Here is a 27,248-nt window from a genome sequence, read left to right as displayed (position 1 = left end):
GTTTCCAAAAGAAGCAGAGCCACAAAGCAAAACCCGAAGACTGGGTTTGTCTGGCAGCTGTGGGGGCCAGAAGTCTGAAAGCAAGATGCAGGAGGGCCGGGCTCCCTCTGAATCCTTCCTTGCTCCTTCAGCTTCTGTCGGTTTCCTTGGCTCGTGGCCACATCCTTCCATCCTCTGTCTCCTCTCCGTGTCTCTGCGTCCTTCTCTGTCTTTTATAAGGACTCTGTCATTGGACTTAGGGCCCACCCTCACCCAGGAGGATCTCATCCCTAATTCTTAACTCGATTACATCTGCAAAGACCCTCCTTCTGAATAAGGTCATATTCTGAGGTTCTGGGGAGACAGGCCTGGGGGGAGGTTCGGTAGGGGGTACAATGCAACCAACCACAGGTTCTAGCAGTTTCTGCCGTGTGGAGAGCGCCCTGTGGGCCGATGAGGGCTGGGCACAGAGAGACTCATGGGAGGAGGTGACTGTCAGAGTCCAGGAGAGAGAAGGGACATGGCCCCGGTGCAGGGGAGGAGCTGGTCAGCAACTCATCAGTGGCCCTGTCCTCACCAGGCTGGGAGATGGCTTCTGTGTCCCTAGGCAGGAAGGCCAAAGGTCAGCAGAGGGCCTCCTCTGTACCCTGCCACGCAGGAAAGGGTCTCACATGTACAGTGGGATAGATCGGCTGCTGCTTTTGCCTCAGGAATGCTCCTGGGACAAATCCAGAAGAAATCCTGAGGGATGTGTGTGTGTCTGTGTTTATTGTGGTAAAAGGCATATAACATAAAAGGTATCATCTTAGGGGTGCCTGGGTGGCTCAGTCGGTTAAGCGTCCGACTCCAGCCAGGTCACGATCTCGCGGTCTGCGAGTTCGAGCCCCGCGTCGGGCTCTGGGCTGACGGCTCGGAGCCTGGAGCCTGTTTCCGATTCTGTGTCTCCCTCTCTCTCTGCCCCTCCCCCGTTCATGCTCTGTCTCTCTCTGTCCCAAAAATAAATAAACGTTGGGAAAAAAAAAATAAAAAAAAAAAAAAAGAATGGCTTTGATACATTCAATTTATACATTTGAAAAAATCAAAAGAAGAAGGATATTTCTTGCCATAAGAGTTAGAATTTCAGTGCCCACAAATAAAGTTTTATTGGCACACAGTCACTAGCATCCATTTACACATTGCCCATGGCCGCCTTCACGCTACAGGGGCGGGGTTGAGTATTTGCAACACAGACCTTATGGCCAAAGCAGAACATAATTACCATCTGGCTCTTTACAGAAAATGTTTGCCAGTCCCCCGATGTAGAGCCACAGCAAGAAATAAGATATTTTATCACGATGCAGGCACTCGTGCGTGGACATTGGTGAATTTCCTTGTGGGTCTCCGTGGAAGGGTATGCAGGGATCATCAGTTAGGGGTGTCTGCTGTGACCGTGGGAGGGAAGGTGTGGGTGGGTACGACAGATTTCCCCCCCTCGGTCTAGAAAGTGTTTCCCAGGGGCGCCTGGGTGGCTCCGTCAGTTAAGCGTCCGACTTCGGCTCGGGTCATGATCTCATGGTTCGTGAGTTCGAGCCCCGCGTCGGGCTCTGTGCTGACAGCTCAGAGCCTGGAGCCTTCTTGGGATTCTGTGTCTCCCTCTCTCTCTCTGCCCCACCCCCCCCTTGCGCTTTGTCTCTCAAAACTGAATAAATGTTAAAAAAAAAAAAAAAAAACAATTAGGAAGTGTTTCCCAAACTTTGGGCACTCAAATATCTTACTCATGGTGTTGTCACATCTAAATACCACCTGTACTGTTAACTTGATTTTTTTTTTAATTTGCAGGCTTCTTTTGACTTTAAAATTCATTTTAAAAGGCAAAGTTATAGCATTGCCTTCGGTGGAAAGCCACCATTGTTTGCCATAAATGGAAAAAGTTGGTAAAAATAAACTCACTGAAAATAAAAGGGTATTGTTAAATTCTAGCCGAGGCTCTGGACCTGAAACCTGTGCTCTCTTAGCTGAGATAGAGAGATTAGTGACGTTAGAGATTTTCCTCCTTGAGCTAGTAATATTTAATATTTACTACTGTGCTTCAGACACTACCTCATTAAATGCTCACAATTACTGTATAATAGAGATTATTATCATGCCTGTTTTACTGAGGAGGAAACTGAGGTCCCGAGAGGGCACAAAACGTGTTCAAGGTCATTCAGATAATGAGTAGTGAGCTGGTAGGGGTCTGAGGGGTTAGCCCTCTCCTTCTTCCCTCTTTCCTTTCCCTCTTGAAGCATTTATAGTTGCCTGATGATCGCCTGCCCAATATCCACTTCCTCCCCATTCTTGTGGAGACGAGTCATCTAGAAGCGCAACGCATCCAGGTAAAAATAATCACTTCTCTAGTCTTCCCTATAGCCAAGGGTGGCCATTCGACGTAAATCCAGCCAATAAAACTCGAGCTTTCCGAATCATAGCATTCCTTCTTGATTCTCCCTTCTACTGCCTGCTTGGAATGTGGAGGGAAGGGCTGGAGGTAAAGCAGCCATCCTGTGACTGTGAGGTGACAAACATTGGGATGAAACCTAGAGAAAAGCTAGGACACTGGGTTCTCTGTTGCTTGTGGCTAATGAACTCTGATGATGTGTGCCAGAGGCCACGGGTCCTGTGAGGTATGGGATGGTTCCTGCCATCTAGACGCTCAAATATAGGCTAGGTTCTGTACTTTACAGATGGGGAAACTGAGGCAGAGACAGAATGAGCAGGGTCATCGTTGCATTTGTAACAGAGGCAGGGTTAGAATGCAGACTTGGGTCTCAAGTCTAGTTTTGTTTCTTCTGCCTGCTCAGGGGTCCCACAGTGGGACAGAAACCCCAGTGGTGGGACAAAAGATAATTTGAGATGACCCTCTTTTTTTAATTCTCTTTTAACGTACCTCACAAGCAGCCAAGATCAGAGGTTAAGAGCTTGGACTCTGAGCTAGACTGCTTGGGTCCAAGTCCTGGTTTCACCCCATGTTTGTCATCTCACAGTCACAAGATGGCTGCTTTACCTCCAGCCCTTCCCTCCACATTCCAGGCAGGCAGTAGAAGGGAGAATCAAGAAGGAATGCTATGATTCGGAAAGCTCGAGTTTTATTGGCTGGATTTACGTCGAATGGCCACCCTTGGCTATAGGGAAGACTAGAGAAGTGATTATTTTTACCTGGATGCGTTGCGCTTCTAGATGACTCGTCTCCACAAGAATGGGGAGGAAGTGGATATTGGGCAGGCGATCATCAGGCAACTATAAATGCTTCAAGAGGGAAAGGAAAGAGGGAAGAAGGAGAGGGCTAACCCCTCAGACCCCTACCAGCTCTTTAGGACTGTGATAAAAGAACGTCCGCCCTCCTCTTTCTTACAGAACTCAGTGCCCAAGAGCACAAATATTATATTTTTCCATAAAAGGGCTTTTCTGTGAACTCCTACACGTCGAGGCCACTTTTGTTTTTACTGGCAAACTTACTCCAGGGGAATGAAAAGTTCACCGTGGTGCAAATGTATATTTAAGTACGATGGGAGGCATAGGCAGGGAACCCATGGAAAGGGAATGCTTAAAAAGGGGAGGGCGAATGTTCAGCCTGGGAAGGTCACAAAGAAGTCTCAGGAAGAATGAACGTGTCAGGTGCCTTCCAGCGACAGCCAAGGACAGGAAGTGACCTTGGAGCCAATGTTCTTTCTCCCCAGTCGCCCATGGCCATGAGTACGGGCCACGTTTTTTTATGTGGCCTGCCAGGTCCCTTCCTACCTTGCCACAACTCACAAGGCAGTATTTCTGCTTTCATTTATGACCTGGCCCGACTTACCATCTTCCCATCGCTTTCTAACTGGGTGGCCTTGGGTAAGTTTCTTAATCTCTCTGTTCCGCAGTGTTCTCGTCTGTTTACTGAGCTGAGGATACTACCCACTTCATAGAATTATGGGAGTTAATGTATACATGAGGCTCACAGAGACTTTCCTGGCACATAAGAAGCTCTCAGTTAATGTCGTGGTTTCATCACGATTGTCACCTTTGTCTTGCGTGAGTGGGTCAACAGGAGTTGACACGTTTTGGGGCGCCTGGGTGGCTCAGTCAGTTAAGTGTCCGACCTTGGCTCGGGTCATGATCTCACGGTTCATGGGTTCGAGCCCCGCGTCGGGCTCTGTGCTGACGGCTCAGAGCCTGGAGCCTGCTTCGGATTCTGTGCCTCCCCCTCTCTGTCCCTCCCCCGCTCGTGCTTTGTCTCTCTGTGTCTGTCTGTTAAAAAAAAAAAAGAAAGAAGAAGAAGATGACACCTTTCCTATCAGTGTTGGGCAGTTCTTGAGTGCCTCATTTTTGCAATGGGCAGGAGGAGCAGTTCGGTGTTACGAGGTTTTGGGATTCCAGTGAAGTTGTTCAGAGACCAAACTGTGTTTTTGGAGAGACAGCCTTGGTGGGGGGGGGGGGGGGCGCTCATGGGGCTTGATGGTGGGGAACGGAGCTGGGCACTGTGTGCGAGCATAGGTCTTCCCACAGGGGCTCTGCTTTGGGGTTTTGGGGTCTTTTGTTTGCTTTTTAAAGTTTATTTATTTTGAGAGAGAGAGAGCTCTCGTGCGCGCTCACATGTGTGAGTCGGGGAAGGGTTGAGAGAGCGAGAATCCCAAGCAGGCTCTGCGCTGTCAGCACAGAGCCCGACGCAGGGCTCAGTCCCATGACCTGTGAGATCATCGCCTGAGCCAAAATCAAGAGTCAGACATTCAACCGACAGAGCCACCCAAGCGCCCCACATTTTGGTTTCGTACAACCCCAGGGGGGCACCCTTCACATCAAAGTCATCGGGGACTTATATAGGCATCGGGATCGTTGTCAACAGATGGCACTAAAGTGTCGTGAGAATGCGAAGGGCCTTCTTCAAGTGGGGGCTGCTTTCCATATGCTCATGTCCACACTTCTGTGAGCCACAGATCCTCAGGAACACTTCTTCTATTCATTCATTCATTGATTCATTCATTCAACAAATATTTGTTGACACCTACTGCGTGCTGAGCAAGGTTCCAGGTGCTTGAGATGCAATCAGGGAACAAAGTAGAACAAAAAAAAAAAAATCTATTTTTGTGACGGGAAGATAGACAAAACCAAGATAAGTGATAGAAAATCACTGGCTACTGATGAAGAAGAATGGTCAGGAGGGTGAGAGGTGTCCAAGAAGGGTGTACTTGCTCGTCGGGCAGTTGGTGCTATGGGCTGGGGTGCCTCGATTCTCCTCCACGTGGCCTCTCTTCCTCCATGTCCAGCCAGCTTCCTTACAGCATGGCGGCTGGGTTCCAAGAAAGGGAGGGGGGAAACTTCCAGTCCTCCAGTCTGTCTGTTCCAAGGCCTGGGCTTGGAAGTTCCAGAACATCACTTCTGCCATGTGTTATCACTGGTCACAGCAGGTCACAAGGCCAGGCCACATTCAAGGGAAAGGGAAAGAGGCCCCACCACCAGATGGGAGGATAGGCATCTGCATACAGGAGATCTGCAACACTATATGGCAACTGACAGAATGGGAGAAGATATTTGCAAATGACATAGCAGGTAAAGGGTTAGTATCCAAAATCTATACAGAAGTTACCAAACTCAACACCCCTCCCCCCAGAAAACAAAGAATCCAGTTAAGACATGGGCAGAAGACATGAGTAGACACTTTTCCAAAGAAGACATTCAGGGGCGCCTGGGTGGCTTGGTCGGTTGAGCGTCCGACCTTGGCGCGGGTCATGATCTCACGGTTCATGGGTTCGAGCCCCGCGTCGGGCTCTGTGCTGACAGTTCAGAGCCTGGAGCCTGCTTCGGATTCTGTGTCTCCCTCTCTCTGCCCCTGCCCCGCTCGTGCTCTGCCTCTCCGTGTCTGTCTGTTAATGCCTAGTGCGTTCTGCCTTAAACACTTCTTGCAAGTTTGTAGAGTAGCTGGAAGGCAGTGTTCATATGGATTTGTCACCAGAAGGAACTTTTGCCTGGACTGCCCTGTCCTTTACCTTAACTCCTTTTCTTAGACGTCTACCTAAGCAATGGGATTGCTGTCGAACCAAGAGAGCTTTCCTCCGGAAATTGGCAGGGCCCTGTCTTTGAGAGTTTTACTTGGCGTCTGTGGTGTATGAGGGTTTGGAAGGAGTGTTCAGGGTATGTGCTCGGCTGCTTTCACAGTGGTTCGATGGGACTGCAGTTGACTTCTCTCTTCCCTCTTGCTGTTCCACAGTGCCTAGGCTGCTGCCCTTATCCACATGACCCAGGACGGGTCACATCAGCCGTAGGCCAGCCAGAGGGAAAGGGAAGGAGGTGGAAGGCAAGACCCACGCCCTCCCTTTAAGGGCACAGCTCAGGTGTCGCAGGTACTCATGTGACATTGGCCAGATCTTAGACACTTGGCCAACCCAGCTGCAAGGGAAGTTGGGTGGCATTGTAGTATTGATTCAGGAGGGCCATGGGCCTGGCTAAAACTTGCAAGCTTTGTTACCATGAGAGAGGAAGAAAGAATGAACACTGGGGGAGGCCATCAGGCTTTGCCATCCTAGGCTGTTGACAGAAACTAGCATGCAGATACGCCCAAGGCTAACCGTGACTAGGTTTCTCGTCCTCTCCACGCAGAGCAGTTGGCCGCGGGCTGCCCACTGGAGTTCCCAGCCCTGTCTGGGTACGAATGTCCGGTGTGTGGGCTCTGACCGAGGGCTTGTGTTAGGGGTGGATTGGATCCAAGCCCTCCCAGCCAAGTACAGACTATAGGGTTTGTCACTATAAAACGTGCCACCACTTAAGTACCGACTGTGAAGGTGAGTTCAAGAGTTCAGCAGCTTGAGATGCTCCTGGGGCAGGTCCCAGCAGGTGTGAGCTGCGTCCTGGAGAAACGGAGCGAGCACAGGCTCCCGTCGGGGCTGGCCTGCCAGTTACCAGCTGTGCACCCGTACACGTGTTACTTAACTTCCCTGAGTTTCTGTTTCTGAATTTTTAAGAGGTCAGGGTTGGGCGTGATGTCTGTCTCCCCCAGGTTATTGTGAAGACAGAACTAACATAAATTGGGGCGGCCGGTTTGTTTTCTAAAATTTCTTTTGGGTATTTGTCAAAGAAGACAGTTTTTGACTTTTCTAAGCTTAGATGCTGGTGTCTTTGAATATCCCCTTAGACTGTGAGATCCTTAAAGCCAGGGACCATGTCCTGATCCCCATTGTGTCCTCAGTGAGTAATTATAAAGCATGCAAGCATAAATGAGTGAGTGAATGAATGAATGAATGAATGATATGAGGCCCCTGGTCAAGGGGCAGCAAATAGCAGTGTCCACAGGAACAGGGCAGGTCACAGTGAGGAACATGGGCTGAGCCAAAGAAAGATTGGGTGGCCCCTGCTGTAGTTTTCTTTCTTACTTTTGTTAGAGACACGAGCGCTGTGCCAATGTCCTGTGGGTAGCAGAGCAAATCACCACAACCTCTGCTTCCACAGCCACATCTCCTCTCTGACGCCGACCCACCTGTCTGCCTCTTAGTAAGACCCCTGTGGCCACATTAGGCTTACTTGGGTAACCCAGGACAGTCTCCCCATCTCCTTAACTTACTTAATCATCTCTGAAAAGCCCCTTCTGCCATGTAACATAACACATAGATTCTAGGGATTCAGATCTAGACATCTCTGGGGTGATTCCTCAGCCAACCACAGACACACAGAAAGATTTTTTTAACTATAAGAAAGAAGGGGCGCCTGGGGCGGCTCAGTCGGTGAAGCGTCCGACTTCGGCTCAGGTCACGATCTCGCAGTCTGTGGGTTCGAGCCCCGCGTCGGGCTCTGTGCTGACAGCTCGGAGCCTGGAGCCTGCTTCGGATTCTGCGTCTCCCTCTCTCTCTCTGCCCTTCCCCTGATTGTGCTCTGTGTCAAAAATAAATAAACATTTTTCAAAAATTGGCTGTAAGAAGCATACCAGGCCAAGGATGATGGATTTATCCTCAGTGTGGGGGGAGACCGCAGGGAGGGGAGGGGAGCGCGGCCACATGGAGAGCAGATACCCCTAAAAGGGGCAGCTACTCATTTCTGGTGTATGAGTGCAGGTGAGCGAGTAAGCCCGATTTTCCACGGCTTCCGTCGCTTTTTTTGTTCAAGTAGAAGCCGCAGATCTGGATTCTTAGGTGAAACTGTGAAATTTTATCGACTTTGCTAATATTACTCAGCAGTTCCCTGGCAGATGCTATGAAATGCACCAGGTGGGGATACTGATGAAGAATTCTGAATTACTGTATGTGTTTCACCTCATTCTGTCTCAGCCAAAGAGAAATGGTGGGAGTCATGGTGATAAGAATAATGATACGATCGATGGATGGCATTGGCCCTGGCATTGCTGAGGACCAGATGTGTTGAGCATATTGCGTGTATCAGTTCATGTGATTTTCACAATGGCCCTGTGAGGAAGTGCGATTTTTAATACCCAAATTACAGAGGGAGAGAGTAAGGCCCAGAGGGATTGTAAGTGACTTGCATGGGATCATATAGCCAGTAAGTAGCAGACTTAAACTCTGTCTGTCAGAATCTGTGTTCTCGTTCTTTTTTGAACAATTCTTTAAGGGTGCCTGGCTGGCTCAGTCAGTGGAGCATGTGACTCTTGATCTCGGGGTTGTGAGTTGAAGCCCCGTGTTGGGTGCAGAGATTACTTCAGAATAAAATCTTGGGGGTCCTGGGTGGCTCAGTCGGTTGAGCATCCGACTTCGGCTCAGGCCATGCCCCAGACTCAGGTGCTGACAGCTCCGAGCCTACAGCCCGCTTTGGATTCTGTGTCTCCCTCTCTCTCTGCCCCTCCCCCGCTCGCGTTCTGTCTGTCTGTCTGTCTCTCTCTCTCAAAAATAAATGAACGTTAAAAAATTTAAGAAGTAGAATAAAGGAAACAAAAATCTTAAAAGTAAGCTAAAAAAAATTAAAACTCTTCATTTTGAAGTACGTTTAGACTTCCAGAAAAATTGCAGAGAGAGGCCCTTCAATTTCCGGAACAGTAGTGCAGCGGTCAAAACCAGGAAATCGACAGTGCCCAGTGCTTTAATTGAACTACAGACCTCATCTGAAGATCACCAGTCTTTCCACAAACACCCATTTTCTGATCCCAGGATCCCACGTTGCGTTTAGTTGCTGTGCCTCTGCTGTGGCGGCCCCTCCAGGTCTTTCATGACCTTGACCTTTCGATGAACAGCAGTCAGGCATTTTGTTGCAAGTCCCTCAGTTTCGGTCTGTTTGATGTCTTCTCATGATTAGAGGGAGGTTGTGCGTTTGGGGCAAGGAGACCACACAGGCAATGTCGTACCCCCTGTGCGTGTCATCAGGGGCTACGTGATGTCAGTCTGTCTTACTACTGGTGATGTTGACCTTGATTAGCAGAGCCCATGCCCTGGAACCCGTGGGTTTCAGTGCTTCCCTTGTGCAAAGAGAGGGGGGGAGGTAAAAACACAGAACGTTCAACAGGGCACGTCGGCAGGCCTCGTCTGTCCCTTGGGCTGGCCTGATCTAATGAGCACCCCCCCCCCCGAGTTTCAGGACAGGCTCAGAAGCACCCACTGGTGATGGCGGGAGTAGGGGAGAGCAACACCCAAGTCCCGGGCCTTTGGGAATAATTTCAACTACAAAGATCGGAAGAGCTGGCCGGACAAGGCGAAATAAATCCAGCAGAGATGAAAGGCCGAGGTCCGCAGCTGCTGGGTCCATCACATCTTTAAAAGCAACGTGAGGTTTTAGGGCAAGGAGTGAATTATGGCCGTTAGGACCAAGGACAAGACGGCTTTGATCTGAAAGTGGGAGATCTCTGAAGGGAAGCTGTGGCCTTTGCATGCGTGCTTCCCACATCCTCCTGGGGTACTTTAGACGGACCGCTTGGAATTTACAGGTCTGCGGAAAGAGCCTGGCCGCTAATGGTAAACGCTTGGAACGGGCAGCTTCGGGAGGAGCGGGGCGGAGTTGACATTCGGGGGGAACGGGCCCGGTGCCGCTGCAAAGGTACCTGAGAATAATGTACCGTTTTACGAGGCTCTTTGCCCGTCAGTCGGACAGATGGAGGTTTTGTATCTTATGAGGCACTCGAGGATTGCCGTGGGAGGTCATTTCGGTGAGCACTTGACCTCTCTATTTGAAAAAAGTATCAATTTGGAGAAGGTTGTCTTTACTGCCAGGAAACTTTAGACCAGAGGCCGTCCTGTGGCTTTTTGGAGGCCCACCCTGTCACAAACCAGATGTTGGCCTCTGCTAGCCCAGGGCGAGGCCCCCGCCGGCAGCAGACGAGCCCCGGCTGCCAGGGAGCCAGGCAAGTGCGTTTGCAAGGCTCCGCATTACGGCGCAGCCATGGGGCAAGCGGCTGGAATCGCAAACCGCAGTCAGAACATCTTAGCCATCTCTTGAGAGAGAGAAAGTGAGACGGGGGGCAGGAGAGGGGCAAAGAGGGAGACAGAAAGTCCCAAGCCGGCGGCTCAATCTCATGAACATCATGACCTGAGCTGAAATCAAGAGCCGGACGCTTAAAGGCGCCTGTGTGGCTCAGTCGGTGAGGTGACCCACTTCGGCTCAGGTCATGATCTCACGGTCCGTGAGTTCGAGCCCTACATCGGGCTCTGTGCCGACAGCTCAGAGCCTGGAGCCTGCTTCGGATTCTGTGTCTCCCTCTCTCTCTGTCCCTCCCCTGCTCACACTCTGTCTCTCCTCTCTCAACAATAAATAAAACCATTAAAAAAAAATTTTTTTTTTTTAAAGAGTCACACGCTTAACTGAGCCAACCAGGTGCCCCCCGCTGAAACTATTAATGAACTGGAAATTCCCCCAGCAGATTGGAGGTGGGGGAACTTTGAGGTGAAAAACAACAGGTCCCTGAGTCAGACAGCCCTGGGTTCAAATCACAGCAGGGCCATTTACAGTCTCTGAGCTTATACGCTGCAACTTGCTTGATCTCTGTAGGTGTCAGTCTTTCACGTCTTGCAAATCTTTCCTCAAATACCAAGCCTTCTTTGACCACCCCTCAGTACCTGAGTTCCCTAGCTCCAACCAAGTGAACGTATTTATTCATTTTCAGCACCCACCCCCTCCCCGGCTAGGACCGACGCAGTGGTTTCCCGGTCTTGCCCATTGCTGGGTCCTTAGCACTAGGACAGACTGGCACATAGTAGGTGTTCAATAAACACTGGTGGAATGATTGAAAAGGGATCACAATAGAGGCTACTTTGTTCTGTTCTCTTTGTTGAGTGGGGGATAAACTAGGATAAGCAAGGGAAGGGACTTAGCATGGTTCCTGACACATAGTATGTGCTCAATAATCAAACCATTATCAAAGTCCATTCATTTACAATGTTTTATTTATTCATTTGATATACAGTTACTGAATATTTGTTCTGTGCCAGGTCCTGGGAATAGTGCCAAGAACAAGATAGACTTTCTTTTTGTTTGTGTTTTCTTCAAAACTTATTTTCGGAGAGCCTGCCACTTCTTGGCCCACTTTTCTAGAAACCAAGCGTAAAGCAGCGAACAGAGACAAAGTCCCAGCTCCCATGAGTTTGCATCCTACTTGGGAATGATGTGAACAATAAGCGTGTATCTAAATACGTAAGATGGTTTCAGGGGTGTCATTTCTACCAAAAGGAAATAATCGAGCCGGGATGACGTGCAAGGTGCGGCTGGATTGGGGGGAGGCTGGGAGGGTGGGCATGCCACTGGAGTGGCCGGGAAATGTCACAGCCGAGCAGAGACCTGGCTGAGGAGGGGCAGCCAGCCGTGGGAGGGGCCACGTGGGAGAGAAATTCGGGTCTCACCTGGAAGCTTCACAATCTACTTTGTAACAGGACCTGCGGGTAGTTCATCTGCACGTTAACGTTGGAGAAATGCTGGGCTGTGAGCACATACTCCAGGCAGAGGGACGAGTGAACCCAGAGGTCCTAAAGTGTTCCATATGTGGAACAGGAAGTTCCTAAATGCTCCAGGCAGAGGTGGGGTGGGGTGTGGATTTGCTAGGGCTTCTGTAACAGAAGTACCCCAGATGGGGTGGTTGAAAATGACAAGGCTGTATTCTCTTCCAGTTCTGGAAGTCAGAAATCCAAAATCAAGCTGTCAGCAGGGGTGGTTCCTTCCGGAGGCTCAGAGGGAGAATCTGTTCCTTACCTCTGTCCCAGCTCCTGGTGGTTGCCAGCAACCCTTGTCATTCCTTGGCCTGGAGTCACATCGCTGTCTCCATCTTCACATGGTGTCTTCCCTCTGCGCCTGTGTCCAGATTCTTCTCTTTTTGTGAGGATACCAGTCATTGGGTCCGGTACGACCTCATCTTGACTTGACTATATCTGCAAATACCACTATTTCCAAACGAGTCGCATTCATAGGTACTGGGGCTGGGGCTTGAGTGTGTCTTGGTGGGGGACACGCATCAACCCATCACAGGGCCGAAAGGTGGGGCTCGGTGAGGTCGGAGAAGAGGCAGGTCACACCGGGCCTGTGGACCCCGTGAAGGGTTATAAATGCACAGGGGAAGCCAAGAAGGCTGTGACTGATCTGGAAAACCCCTCCGGGCGCGCGCCGGCCCCGGCGGAGGGCGGATTGCGCTGGGGTGGGGCCAGATGAAGGGGGATTAGCGAGCAAGCTAGGCGGCCCCCAGGCACGGACATGGTGGAATTGGAGAAATGGGGAGACTCATAGGGTTTTAAGGGGCCCTAGTCACAGAAATGGGGGGTGGTATTTAGATGGATGGAGAGGGGGAGGGGCACCAAGGATGATGATTCAGTCATCTGTCTGTCCTTTTAACAGACTTTTTTTTTTTTTTTTGCATATCTGGTTAGTGAAAAACGGGTCTGTTATCTCTTTGGGGAGGAGGACAGTCATGTGAATACCCAGTGCTCTCATGGTGGCCAAGTGACAAGAGCATTTCCAACCTCTTGACTATACACCTGGCCCTTTCCTCTCATCTGGGTCTGCTGAGTTGAGGTGCACATCCCCAAAGCAATCGCTGTGGTCGGGGGAGTGTGATGCCCTGACTGGTCCAGGCTGCGTCATACCGCACCCCTGCCGAATTTCCAACAGGGCGCGGCTGACCTCAGTGCCTTCCCGGGGCACTCGATCCGTGAACATCTCCCTCCGTCGTGCGTGACTTGTCTCAGAAGCTCTGATCTTTACGGCTCCCCGTTCCCAAGAATCCCTCCAGAGGAGATCCTCGGCAGGAACAATAGCACACGTGGTCTTGGGATCCACGTGTGACCCTCTCTGGTCTCTTTCCGCCGCGCTGAGTGGAGTCACACGGTCGGTCCTTCCCCGTGTTGTCACAGATCATGTCACTCGTCTGCTGGAAACTCTCCATGTGAGGCTTCCCCCTGCGGTCAGAAATACATGCCAGTGCCTCGCCGTGGCCTCCCCCCAGCTAAGCCCTGCCGCGATCCAGCCCCAGAAGACCTCCCTGAGCTCATCCAGCCTACTGCACACCCATTGTCTCCACTTCACACACAATGGCCGTTTTCGTACTACTCACACCGCAGGGCCTTTGCACTTTGCTCTTTCCCCCCGGCCTGAAATGCCCTTTCCCCAGATCTTCACGAGGCTGGCTCCTTCCCTTCCATTTAGCTTCCGCTCGATCACCAACCTCCTCTGAGAAGCCCTCCCGCGCTATCAATCCCCCGCATAATTCCCACGAGCACATATCCACATTCGGTTCTGGAGTGCGCTCGCGATTGCCCCTCGCCTTTTTCCCCAGCTGGCCCCGCGCGCTGGATGTCTCTCCGCCCCGGCACACGTGGATCCACATGGGTGGCTTTCTCCTCTGCAGCATCATCGCCCTCCTTGGCCCCCTTCTCCCCCGTCTCTGCCCCGACATTATTCCCACTTGTGTGGCAGAGATGCAGTGACAGGGCAACCTATCCGAAATGGCATTCTCAGGAATGCAGATTGTTTTATTGCCGGTTAAATGCGCTTTATGCTACCTGTGAATGAGGCCATTGTGACATTTAGCAACTGATTTGATTAAACACAGATGTGGGCTGGTCTCCACATGGAGCCAGGATTGCAAGAGGACAGGATCCGGGTGCATATTTGGGTTTTTTAAGATGGCAAAATAGACCACATGACTCACTGTCAGCAAAACAGATATGGACGCCTCCCTTCCTGGCGTATGGACTGAGTATCCCTGTTGGTTTTAGAACTGACAGGCCAATCCAGATCCCCCCCAGATCCTTTGTTTTCATCTGGGATCTTCTGCTTGGCCCTATCCAAATTGTTGTAATTTGTTTTGTTTTGTTTTGTTTTAACCTTCCCCGGATGTTTTTATTCCCACGAATATTGAGAAAAAAAAAATGGTGCATCAATGAAACACTAACATTGTTGACATCCTCCGTAGTGATTATTAACATGCAGAGAATAATAATCCAAGCTATCATTTGTTGAACATTTACTCTGTCGTGGGCTCTGCTCTTTTTTTTTTTTTTAATTTTTTTTTCAACGTTTTTATTTATTTTTGGGACAGAGGGAGACAGAGCATGAATGGGGGAGGGGCAGAGAGAGAGGGAGACACAGAATCGGAAACAGGCTCCAGGCTCTGAGCCATCAGCCCAGAGCCTGACGCGGGGCTCGAACTCCCGGACTGCGAGATCGTGACCTGGCTGAAGTCGGATGCTTAACCGACTGTGCCACCCAGGCGCCCCGGCTCTGCTCTTTTTATACACCGTGTCTTACAGAGCCCTCCTAGTTAACCAAATAAACTACACTTAGTTCCATTTTACAGATGGGGACACTGAGGCTTAGAACTCTCAACTACTTGTCCACAGTCACTGTGGTTAATAATCAATTACGTGTGGATTCATGGTCATCTTCTGCCCCTTCCAGGCTCTAAGCTCCAAGAAGACAGGTCCTACCTAGCTCTTTCTCAAAAGAGAAATCTTAGCACATCCTAGGCAGTCGGCAAATATGTACTGAATGAGAGAACACAGTAGGTAAAGGGCAGGGCCAGGGCTTGCCGGGTCAAGCCAGGGCTTTGCCTTCACAAAGACATCCTTCATCCTGTTGTTTTTTGGGCAAGGAAAAGAAACAGAGACATCAACCAGTGGAGATCTGGGATTTGCCCCTTTCTGGAACCTGGGCCATGGCTGGGGTACTTGGGTGGGTGGGGCTTCCTAAGAGGCTTACTTCTGTCTGTGGCTTTTCCATTTTACGCCTTACCCACAGGCTGATTTTTATCTCCCCCCCCCCCCCCCCCCCCCCCCCCCCGTCCCGTGACACATCCAGATCCTTCCACTTGCCGTCCTGGTATATTTTCAGCGATTTTATTTTAAAACTGGCATCGGTAAGACTTAATCAAGAGGGGTAAGGACTTGTTTTTGAGTTGACTGTGGACCCGAAACGGTAGGTCCCTTTGCTGTGGAGACAGGACTCGCAAGATCGATCCCCACGCATGTAACACTGACGAGGGGATGCTTTGCATTGGGATTATCCACGAGGCTTTCTTGGCACTGCTGGGGATGGCAGGCCAGACCTGCGGTGACAGGGAAGTTGGCGTGGCTGCAGAACCCAGGCAGGCGGCGACCTGTGCTGTTTCCCACAGCTGCTTGGGAGGCAGGGCCCTGCGCTGGCTGGGAGCCAGGGCTTCGGGGTCAGGCTGACCTGGGCTTGAACCCTGATGTGCCACTTCCTACTCGGACAGACTTCCTAGGGTTGTGCTGAAGGTTAAGCAAGATACTGCTTGTACAGTGACCGGCCCTGGGGAAGGAAGGACGGGCTCAGTAAATGGAGGCCATTCTTATGACTTCGTTATTATTTGTCCGAGTGCTGACGCCAGTAACCAGGAGGTTTCCGAGCTGAGCTGAGCCCAAGCAAAAGAGGAGAGGTGTTCATGGCGACGGCCACCATCTCCGTGGAGGGCAGAGGAAATCCAGAAGGCAGCAAGCGCACGGGGGATGGGCAGAGTCACCGGTGATCAGAGAAGCGTGGATTCAAGACAAGTCAGAGCCCATGTCAGTGCTGCTAGGACAGCAACACTGACAAGTGGAGTTGTTCCAGCCGGTGGTGGGAGTGCAGGGATGGGGGCCCCTGGGCACTGCCGGGGGAAACACGCACCTGCAGTCAAGAGCTCTCGCCCAGCCCTTAGGGAGATTAGGTCTTACGACCTCGGGACCCGGCAGTCCCACCTCTGAGGCTACATCCCACGGAGACTCACTCCCAGACCTGCTCGGGGACGGTCCCAGGGTGTGCATGGCAGTCGGGCTGTGGTGGGCGGGGTGCCCTCCTGGAGGAGGAGGGGCAGGAGATACCGAGAAGGCACACGAGGGAGGGCTGAGCGGTTGCCAGGGCAACAGGTGAGTGGGGGTGGCGGGGGGGGGGTGCCTACAGGATTGTGGACGGAGCCCAAGAACTTAACCCTGGGCAAAAAACATCAGAGAACCCGTAGGGAGTGGGACAAACAGGACATACCCACAGCAACATAGACAGGTCTGAAGAACTGACCGATGAGTGAAAAAACCGAGAAACCATAGGGGATGTAGCACACAGAATTTACAAAAATTACACACCTGCCCACAAAGCACTAATGCACTTTTGCAGGCACACGTAGAAACAATAGGAGATGCATCAGACACGCAAGAGTTACTGGAAACGAAAGGAAACAAATTCTTTAAAAACAGGAGGTCTCGGGTGCACAAGTGAGGAGGACGTGCCATGAACTTGAATTAACTCAACAGTCAGCACCCAGCATTTTGCAGGAGGGCAAAAGGGGATGGACTGATGTCCGCGACTGTCCACACAGGCTCCCCGACTGTCCACGCAGGCTCCCCGACTGTCCACGCAGGCTCCCCGACACCGGCGGGGGCAGAGTTCCAGGGACGTAGAGAATCCCCGTCTCTTGCGTACAAGATACACATCTCGGTCTGGAAGCTCAGTAAAAAGTGGATCTGACTTTATTTTCGGCCTTTCAGCACGAGTTCTGTTTTGAGCTACGGCTCCCCTGGGCTCGTGGGAAAGTTTCATGGTAGTCGTTCAGGGCTTTCCCCAAATTCTCCAGAATTTCGACCATGGTTGTGGTTAGATTACCCCCCGCCAGTGTGTTGTGGTGTCAGGGCCTCATCCTCCTCGTCGCTGAGACCCAGGCTGCTGCCAGCGTGTCCTTTCTCTTGGCCCGCGAGGCTCCTTCTAGTCTGGGGCCCTTCGTTGGCGTGTCTTTGCCACATTGTGGGCGCAGGGGTCTTACATCGTTCTATTTTCCTAGACCAGACGTCACAAACTGGAAACCCACAGACCACCCCCTGCAAAATGTTTTTGCTTGTTTTCTTTTGCTTTCGTCCCCACTAATTTGTATTTGTTGCCTACGCGTAAAAATTGGGCGATTTCACATGTAAATCCAGATTTGTTTACTTCTTTTGAAAAATCAGAAGCCCTGACGACATTAGACTCATTTCTAGGTGACAGAAGTTGGCTGGAACCGAGTAGCATCGTATCAGTTCGGAATGTTTTTGGCTTCTAGTAACAGAAGCCCAAACCATAGTAACATTTGTTGTGTATTCAGCAAGAAGTCTGACCCCAAAGTTGGATGGGCAGCTCATTTGTATCTTCAGGGACCAGGTGCTTTTCATCCTTCTACTTCAGCCTCAGCATGGCAGCCTTTTGCTTTTACGTTTGGAGCCTCATGTCCCAAAATGGCTGCTGTAACTCCAGGCATTACATCCTTACGTCATCCAGGGGTAGAACTGGCAGGGGAACAAAAGAAAGGTCTTTCCCAGAAGCCCCTTGGCCAGAACCTGACTACACAGCCCTCCCGGAACTGCAGGGGAAACTGGGAAAGCGAGGAAAGAAACTGGAGAAAGGAACTGGGAATACCTGTGGGGAGCCAGACAGCACCTGCCGCAAACTGCTGCCCCCCCCCTTAGGTAAAACTGTGCATTCCAGTTTGCCACGATCCCCACCACCCCCTAGCGTTTCCCAACACTGTCGCCATGTGTCAGTTGCCATTTACATGGTGGCTGCACCAGCTCCTGCCCTCACCTCCCTCTCCTGTTGGGCCCAGAAGGTTCTGAGGGCTGCCTGTCTCAGACTCCCATGGAGGAAGGGCTCGCTGCTTTCTCAGCAGCTGTGTGTGGGGACAGAGGATCCCTCTGCCCCAGGACCCCCTATTCATTCTCTCCTTCTTTCTCTACCCCCCCCCCTTGCCTTCCCTCTTGGCCTGCCCCGTTTCTCCAGCCAGGAAAATCCCCCATCCACCCACAAGAATCCTTCCTCCCTTGTATTTGTTAAGCCGTTTTGCCTACATCGATCTAATTCTTAGTTGGCCAACTGGGGCCAGTCCACAAACTCACTGGCCTGTGATAACCTAAGTACAGAACTGAGAGTAAGCGAGGGAGACTTTCCCAGCAGTTAAGTACTAAATCCTGCGCCAGGCACAACCCAGCACGCACCCCCAGGCTCGTCCCAGCACCGGGTGCAGACCCGTTTGGGACTTGTGGTGTCCCAACTCCCACGCACGAGGCATGAGTTGCATGCTGGCTGTGCAACCGTATCTTTGTTAAACTGGCCCTTCGCCGACAGTTTGAGAAGCATTGGTCTGCGCCTCAAATCCTCCCAGATGCCAGGGCTTAAACTTCAGAACACAAGAGCTGGGATGACTCATTTCTGCTATTTCTTCCACGTACCTCTGCATCCCGGCTCAGCACCCTGGACCCTGATGTGACTGGGAGAAGTCCCAGGTGCCCTGACCTGCCTCCCCTCCTCCCCTCATCCCAGCATGGCTTTCCACCTCTCACTTGTGGTTATGTGGTGAGGAGTAGCCGGTGGAGGAAGGAAGAGTGAAACCAGATCGTCCACCTTGCAGCACCGTGGGAGGGCTTTCTCCGCAGGGACGCCGGGGAGAAATGTCCAGAAAGCGCACGCCTCTCAGCGTTCTCCTTAGGATCTCTCCATTAAACATCTCCGTGTCGATAGGGTTCCCGGTTGTCTAATCTGCTGTGTAAAACCTGCTGGCACGTCTGGTGCTGAGTTCTCGGGGAATTCTCCAGAACCAGGGCAGGCGCTGCCACTGTTATGCAGTTAACCTCCCGTCGTGGGGCGGTTTGGGTGCGGTGAGCATGGTCCCTTCCCGGTTTGCATGGAGTGCGTCCCCCTGGGGGCCCCGGCCCTCCGGACAGCAGTAATAAAGGAGGAAGATCCCAGATGCCCCCCACGTTGTAAGTGGCCCCCGCGCACGAGTGCTGCTTCGTGAGTTCAGAAAGTGGCACGCGTTGGCTGGGGCAGCCGGGCCCAGCTGGTCCTCCCCGCGTTCAGAAGAGCCTTCTGCAGGGAACCTTGCAGCCTGGTTAGATGAAACCAGAATACTTCCAACAGAGGGAAAGAAGAGGATGGGAAGGGAACGTGAGGTTGTTGCCGAAGAGGTGGGTGCGAGGAATCCCGGAGACGCAGATTATCATCTCTGCTCTCGGGGCTCAAGGCATGGACTGTGCAGGAGTCCTACGCGAGAGGGAAGGGTCCTGAACTTTCTGGGCCTCCCGGTCCCCTTCCTTTGCTGCTGCCTGGGAGGCTGGCTGAGGGACGGTGCCGGGAGGCGGTGGGAACAGCAGCTTTGATTTATTTTTAATGGGGATGAAATTCACAAAACATTAACCATTTTAAGGCATGTGGTTCAGTGGCATTTAGTGCATTCGCAGTGTTGCGTGACCACCATCTCGGTCTGATTCCAAGATATTCTCATTCCCCCAGAAGGAAACCCTGTTACCCATGAAGCTGTCACTCCCCATTCTTCCCTGCCCCTCGCCCCCAGCAGCCGCTGGCGTACTGCCGTGTCCATGTATCGGCCTATTCTGGACGTTTCACGTAAGTGGAAATCCGACAGTACGTGGCCTTGGGGGTCCAGCTTTTTCACTTACGATGTTCCCGACATTCATCCCTGTGGTATCGCGCATCAGGACTTCCTTTCTTACAGCTAATATTCCATTGTATGGATGTGCCGCATCGTGTTCGTCCATTCATCAGCCCCTGGACGTTAGACGTGCTCTGCCTTTTGGCTTTGTGAGTAGCGCTTCCAGGAACGTTTGTGTCCAGGGTATTTTTGCACATCGGGTTTCCACTCTTTGGGGTACGTACCCGGGAGGGGAATTGCTGGGTCATACGGTAACTCTGCGTGTACCACCTTCCACAGCCCCTGTAGATCTTACGCTCCTACCCGCAGCGCACAAGGCTTCCAGTTTCTCCACATCCTCACCGATACCTGTTGTTTTCCATTCTGTACAGTTTGGGGTGGTTTTTTTGTCTTTTTATGGCCAACCAAGTAGGTGCGTCAAGAGCAGTTTCCAGCTCAGATGCGGCTCAGCGAGCATCGGAACGTTCCCAACACCGAGTTTCTGTAAATTAAGTAACACTATGTTAGAGGGTCGACAGCAGCATTGAAGAAGTCGCTGTACATGACAACGTGCAGTGCTGGGGACGCCTTTACTTGACATGGAGGCCCACCCTTGGTGCCTTTCGCCCAGGACTTCACGTGTTCACCGTGGGGAAGGACCAGGGGCTTTTCCTGAACCCAGTGTAAGACGCAATAAAAATAAACCTCTAGACCTTGCATTCTGAGTGGGGGCTGTATCCCCCAAAAGGAACAAACACTGCTTCTCAGAGCAGGGGCGAAAACGTCTTACTCTTTTTGTGTTAAGCACAAATCTACGCCAATACCCTAAATAGATACGCGGTGTATCTACAATATTAAAATTTTGTAGGAGAAGAGGTCAGTAGAGGGAAGCATTTCAAAAAGGATGGGCCAGTCATGAAAAAAGAAGAAAAAAAAAAAAAACTGGTTCAGAAACAATCACATTGTTTTAAGAGTCCGGGTTTTTTTAGTATCAGACTGAGCAAGAGGTTAGAAGTTCCTACACGCCGTCTCCCGGGGTCTGTAGTCATCTCATCGGGAAGCGTTTGCAGACAGGCTCCAGTCCTCAGTCCACATTTCGGTAGCGCTGTGCTAACACATCACTGCATTTTGATCTGGAGTTATCGTACCTCTTTGGGTATCTATCCACTTGATCGTGTTCGGTCTCCTCCCTGGACGTAAGTAAGCATCAGCCTCTTACTTCCCGCCATACCCACAACGGCACCTGACACAGGGATGCTTGGTTGGTCACTAGGACGTGTGTTGTTGACTAAACGGGTGAGTCTCCTTTTGAAATTGTTCTGCTGATGTGGTGGTTGTGGTCTGCAAATGTGGCAGGGGTCCAGGCTCCTTACGTCTTGATGCTCAGCCGTGCGATCCAGGAAGACCCTCCTTTGCAGGGAAAGGGAGGCCCCGCCCCTGCCCTTGAAGGGCACAATCAGGAAGTCGCACACATAAACTTGCTCCCCTCCCCTTGCCTAGAGCGCATCACATGGCCATGCCATCCACAAGGGAAGCTGGGAAAGGCAGTGTTTTATTCTAATCGGCCGTGTGCCCGGCTTCAAAGCGGAGACAGAAGGGGTGAATGGATATTGGGGGACCCCCGGCGGGACCCGCCACCATCACCTTAAGACAGGATGTTTTCCTCGCCTTCCCCAACCCTCCCGTGGGCACCCCGCCAACCAGATGGAGGCATGAAGCCGGGGTTTTAACATCCCAGCTCGAGGTGGGTCCATTTGGAAAACCCCCGCAGAGACCACATATTGTGGCACGAGATTTCGGGGGCCGCGTGGCCCGTCCTCCCGGGTCGCGTCAGGCATGGGATGGACTTCTCCCTGCAGGGGCTCTGGGGGTGCCCTTGGCACAGCACGCGTTGTCCGGGCATCCGTGCTCCAGATGCCCCTGGGTCACAAAATGAGAACAAACACGAGGCCATTTGGGAAAAAGGATACTGACGGACAAGATGGAGGAGTGGGTGGCCTGTTTGTTTTCAGACCCTCCCTCAGTCGTCATTAGGTTGCCACATCAGAAGAGAAAACGCTGTGGCAGCCAGGCGACTTCCTAGGGCAGGTGCGTTGCTCAGTTCAGCAGGTAGGGTCACCAAGGTAACCACAACCCAAAAGTGGCTTCGAATGGAAGAGGCCGGCCTAGATCTTCTGCTGGCCACGCCTGGACAGGCCACGGAGGACAGAATGGGATGCCAGCGTGCCACGCTGTGGTGGACAGGTTCTGCGGTTTCTGGCCGTGGGACGGGTCCCCCACGTCGCGGAGACTGGGAGAGGAGGCCCAGCTGTGGCCGTGTTCCTGTCCTCGCTCTCCTCACCTGGCTGCTCCAGCTCCTCCTGCAGAGATTAGTGTAGGTGCCACTTCCTCCAGGAAGCCTTCCTGGCCCCGCCGCTCCCCAGCAGGCGTTCCAGAGCGCTTGCCGCCCCCCAGTGCATGTTCTTCTCACCCCTGCATATGAATATGGTTTATTTTGTAGATTTCACTTTGGAGCCGTTTCAATATTTGGTATAAAAACAGTTCCTAAAACGTGATAGCAAACTGTTAGAGACCCAACTGCGTGCGGAATTGGTGGCATAACCATACAGAGAGGAGAATTTATTTACCCATAGTTTTGCTTTTTTCTTCTTTTCTTTCTTCCTGATGTTTCAAGATTCCTTTTTTTTTTTTTTAGTTCCTTTTTTTTAAAATTTCCTGTCTGTTTCAAGAACTGCTCGTACCCATCTTTTCAGAGTGTATCTGCTGTGACAGGCTTTCTTAGTTTTCCTTCATCCTATTCCAATTTACTTTAAAAATCATCCAACTGAAAAAAAGAAAAAGGGGCACCTGGGTGGCTGAGTTGGTTGAGCATCTGACTCCCGATTTTGGCTCAGGTTATGATCCTAGGGTCGTGGGATCAAGCCCCAAGTCAGGCTCTACACTAGGCATGGAACCCGCGTGGGATGCTCAGTCTCTCTCTCTTTTTTTTCTCTCTCCCTCTCTATCTGTCTCTTTCTAGCTCTGTCTCTTTCTCTCTCCCTCCTCTCCCCAGCTCATGCTCCCACTCTCTCTCTAAATTAAAAAATGAATCATCCAACTCACCCCGTGGAGGAATTCTAGAGTATATAAGTTGTATCCCCAACAAAACAGTTTGCGAAAGAAGCAACAGCACAGAGTGATGTTGAAAACTCGGGTCAGGGAGCACCTGGGTGGCTCAGGCAGTTAATCATCCAACTTCGGCTCAGGTCATGATCCCGCATTTCATGGGTTCGAGCCCCGCGTCAGGCTCTGTGCTGACGGCTCGGAGCCTGGAGCCTGCTTCCGGTTCTGTGTCTCCCTCTCTCTCTGCCCCTCCCCCGATCATGCTCTGTCTCTCTCTGTCCCAAAAATAAATAAACGTTAAAAAAAAATTTTTTTAAATGATAGCCCACTCACTCACTAAATAGCACTTTCTAGTCATATCATCTTTAGTCCCATTTTACAGATGGGGCAAGTGATGCTCCAAGAGCCACTGTCATTTCATTTATTTATTCAATTTACCACCATTCAGTGTATTTATTTACCACCTCGCACCCGTTACAAGGGCTGCTATCAAAAAAACACAAAAAAGAAGTGTCGAGAAGGATGTGGAGGATTTGGAACCCTGGGCGCTGTTAGTGGGAATGTAAAATGGCGGACCTGCTATGGAAGACAGCAGTAGGTTCCTCAAAAAATAAGCAGTCAGATCGCCATATGACCCAGTAATTCCACTTGTTTTTAATGTTTCTTTATTTATTTTTAAAATCTTTTATGGTTTATTTATTTCGAGAGAGAGAGAGCAAGCGTGAGTGGAGGAGGAGCAGAGAGAGAGGGCTAGAGAGAGAGCCTCAAGCATCTCCCTGATGGGGGGCTCGAACTCACGAACCGTGAGATCGTGACCTGAGCGGAAGTCAGACCCTAAACTGACCAAGCCACCCAGGTGCCCCAGAATGTTTATTTATTTTTGAGAGAGAGAGAGACAGAGAGACAGAGCGTGAGTGCGGGAGGGGCCTGGGCGTGTAACGAAAGAACTGAAAGCGGGGTCTGAAAGAGGCATTTGTACGCCTGTGTCCTTAGCAGCATTATTGACAACAGCCAAAAAGCGGAAGCGATCCACGTGTCCACCGACAGATACATGGAAAAACGACATGTGGTGTATCTGTGCGATGGGATGTTATCCGGCCTCAAAAAGGAAGGAAGTTCTGACACCTGCCACAGCACGGACGAACGTTGAAGACGTTACGTTACGTGAACTAAGCTATTTACAAAAGTACAAATCCTAGGTGTTTCTGTCTACATGAGGTTTCCAGAGCAGTCACATTCATGGAGAAAGCAGAGGGATGGGTGCCGGGAGCTGAGGGAGGGGAGGATCGCGAGATGAGAAACGTTCTGGGGACGGATGGTGGGGAAGGTCGCATGACCGTGTGAATGTGCTTCATGCCAGTGAACCGTAGGCTTGGAAAATAGTTGAAACGGTCAGTGTTAGGTTATGTACGTTTACCGCAATGTTCTAAGTAAGTCTCTTTAACCGCAGTTGTGAAGAACAAGAATCTGTACTCTGTGTGCTATCTTACTCGTTGCTCACCGCAGTCCTTTGATGAAGGAGTTACTGTACTCGTCAGTCGACAGAACAGAGCGGCAGAGAGATTTGGTGTACTGCCAAGGTCATGGCTCCGTCCCAGCCTGTCCGCCCTCAAACCACCCGTCTGCCAAATCTTTCTCCTCCCCGTCCCTCTCGGACTGCAAGAAACCTCACCTGTACCCATTCCTCCAACCTGCAGGCACAGCGGGGATCTATCAAGGAGCAAACGGGCTGACCAACGCGGCTGGATTCGGAAGTGTGCACCAGGTAGATGTCGCTCGCCACCACTCGTTTTCCTTATTCTTTCCTTAAATCGCCCCCTTAACTCAGGGCATCCCAAGAGCCCACTCCTGCCCACCACCCCTGCCAGAAATGCAGTCTCTTACTCCCTGGGTTTGAAGACCACAGGAGTCAGGCTGTGCCAAAGGCCATCGGAAAGGTAACAGCGTAGAGACAGAGAAATTGGAATTATCAGCAGATTTCCAAGATGACATAGGCGATATTGTATACTCCCCCTTGACCTGAGCCCGAGACGTCCATTGACTGTTGAATCTCGAACCTGTGAATGCAAACACATGTGCTCCCCTGCCAAACGTGACCTCCTCTAGCATGAGAACCCCTTGTCTTTGGTTCTGCATTCCGGTGCCGAGTGCCCGGCACACAGTGGGGGCTTTATAAATGCTCGTTAAACCACACCAGGCCAACCCTGTAAAGGTGGACGCTGGCTAATAGTTTGATTGTCCCGGCTTCACTTAGAGAGTAAATTAAGCGTTAACCGGCTAAGGGTGTATGGGAAGTCTGTGTCCCGCTTGTACACCTCTTCTATAAATCTAAAATTATTTCAGAACCAAAGGCGAGCATGTTTTAGGTGGGCTATGGAATATTTGACGTATTTAAATACGAGGAACGCACTGTTTCTTCTTCAGTGAGCTAAAGAATCTAAATGGTGTAAACCTTGGAAGATTTGAAAATTTGTTTCACACATCTCTTATATTATTTCCGGGGTACTATCTCCATGGATAAAACACTTGTTAAGTAAAAGCCCTTTTTAAAAAGGTGTGGTTCTTCACCAGTAGGAGCTTGTCAAAGACGGAGATTCTCTAAATGCCACCCCCCAGAAATTCTGATTCTGTAGGGCTGAGGTACGGCCCAAGAAGCCAAACTACCCGTGAGTCCCCGCAGGGTTGAGAAGGCTCGGTTTATGGTGATGGTGGGGCAGAACATTTGGAACAATGACTACCGTGGGAGAGCTGGAATGTCCGGTTGGTTTAAGCAAAGCTTGATAAAAAGGGGATTGGCACTCTTTTATTTGATGTCCCCGACTTCCTCAGAAGATTCTGGATCCCTGATGCTGTATAAGTGCTGCTGTATTTGTACCCCTCATGAACATGTCACCTGGTCTCCTGGGTATGTGTGTAGGGTCTTTGTCCCTCATTCATTGGTTCGTTAATTTGTCTCGTATTTACCGAATCCCCCTATGTGTCCAGCACTGTGCCATGTGCGAGGGATAAGCAGTGATCAAGACAGATACTAACAGAGCCGCACCCACGTCCCTTAGGGTGCACCTGCTGACCTCCACATGGCAGCCGTGGCAGCCCTAGGGTGGAGGGTGTCCCCAAGAACCAGTGACTAGGGCAGGAGGGAAGTGCCGGGAACCCCCAATCATTTTCCCAAAAAATTGCACTTGCGGCCTCGTCTTGGGGGTCTGCATCTGGGGAAAGTCCCTGTCCTCACAGAGCTTTTATTCTAGTGGGAGAGACGGGGACAGACACAATAGACCCCCCCCCACACACACACACACACAAGGCCCCTCACCACTGGCCTCCTCACTCACAGCCTCATGTGTTTCCCTTTCTAGGACTATCCTTCCTACCCTGGCTTCCCTCAGGGCCAGTATTCCCAGTATTACAGCTCGTCCTACAGCCCTCCTTATGTCCCGGCCAGCAGCATCGGCCCTTCCCCACTGTCCACGTCTACCTACGTCCTCCAGGAGACACCGCACAGCGCCCCCAGTCAGAGTTCCGAGTTGCTTGGCGGTAAGTGCCGTCGCTGTCTCAGGGTCATCGGTGGCTGTGATCTGAGCTTTCATATGAAGGGCGGACTGGACATAGGTCCCAGCTGTAATGAGCTGTGATGAACTCACCCAACAGCTAAATCCAGCCCTCACATATATTTTGTTGACTGGAATTTTTAAAAAAATTCTTTAAGAAGGAATTTTTAGATGTATGTCATCAAGATGTACGGGGATGTGCGTGCGTGTGTGTGTGTGTGTGTGTGTGTGTGTGTGTGTGCGCGTGTGCGTGTGTGTTTCATTCCACCCATGTTTAAAATTTTATCTGAAAATCTCTTGAAAGCAGATCTGAACCTGTTTGCTTAGGTCTACATTCCTAAGTGACAACAGTTCGCAGTTGTCTGTAATGTCTGCCCCATCAGACAGGGCGTGCACAATTCCACATCTGGCCACTTTCCTTCAAGTTCATTACCTGCCTGGCCCAGGGAGGCACTGGAGTTGGTGAGCCCTGGTCCTCAAAGAAGGGAAACTAGTATTTGTTGCCCGTCCATGATGTGCCAAGCACACATCTGCGTGGTCTTCTCATTTCACTTATTTATATGCTGATTCAACAAATATTTATAAAGTACGTGCTATTTTCTAGGTGCTCTTTAGTTTAGAAAGTAAAATAAAGTGCAACGTAGACTTCTTGATGTTTTCAGGCAGGAATCAAATAATCACATAAATACACAATTACAAACTGTGGTAAGGAAACTCACACTCCCTACGAAAACCGGTTTTCAGTCACCTCCTCTTTGCCAGCTAAGAACAATGAAGATCAGGGTGATCAGTAACTTGCTAGTAATTAGCAGAGCTGGGATTTGAACCCAGGC

At 51.0% G+C, this 27,248-nt stretch overlaps 1 protein-coding gene across 2 annotated transcripts in view; it reads left to right on the top strand.

Moving 5' to 3' along the window:
* EYA2 (EYA transcriptional coactivator and phosphatase 2) overlaps positions 1-27,248 on the top strand; it is a 259,835-nt gene that overhangs the window by 135,368 nt on the left and 97,219 nt on the right. For both annotated transcript variants that reach the window (XM_040446861.1, XM_040446862.1), the window contains 2 exons: positions 24,565-24,632; positions 26,224-26,401. In XM_040446861.1, the coding sequence (XP_040302795.1) occupies positions 24,565-24,632; positions 26,224-26,401 (246 nt within the window). The remainder of the gene's footprint in view (positions 1-24,564; positions 24,633-26,223; positions 26,402-27,248) is intronic.

Source organism: Herpailurus yagouaroundi, unplaced genomic scaffold (assembly GCF_014898765.1).
Source record: "Herpailurus yagouaroundi ecotype Mexico unplaced genomic scaffold, PumYag 196, whole genome shotgun sequence".
In the NCBI taxonomy this organism is placed as follows: domain Eukaryota; kingdom Metazoa; phylum Chordata; class Mammalia; order Carnivora; family Felidae; genus Herpailurus; species Herpailurus yagouaroundi.
The sequence above is the reverse complement of the archived record's forward strand: the minus strand, read 5'-3'. Positions and strand labels throughout refer to the sequence as shown.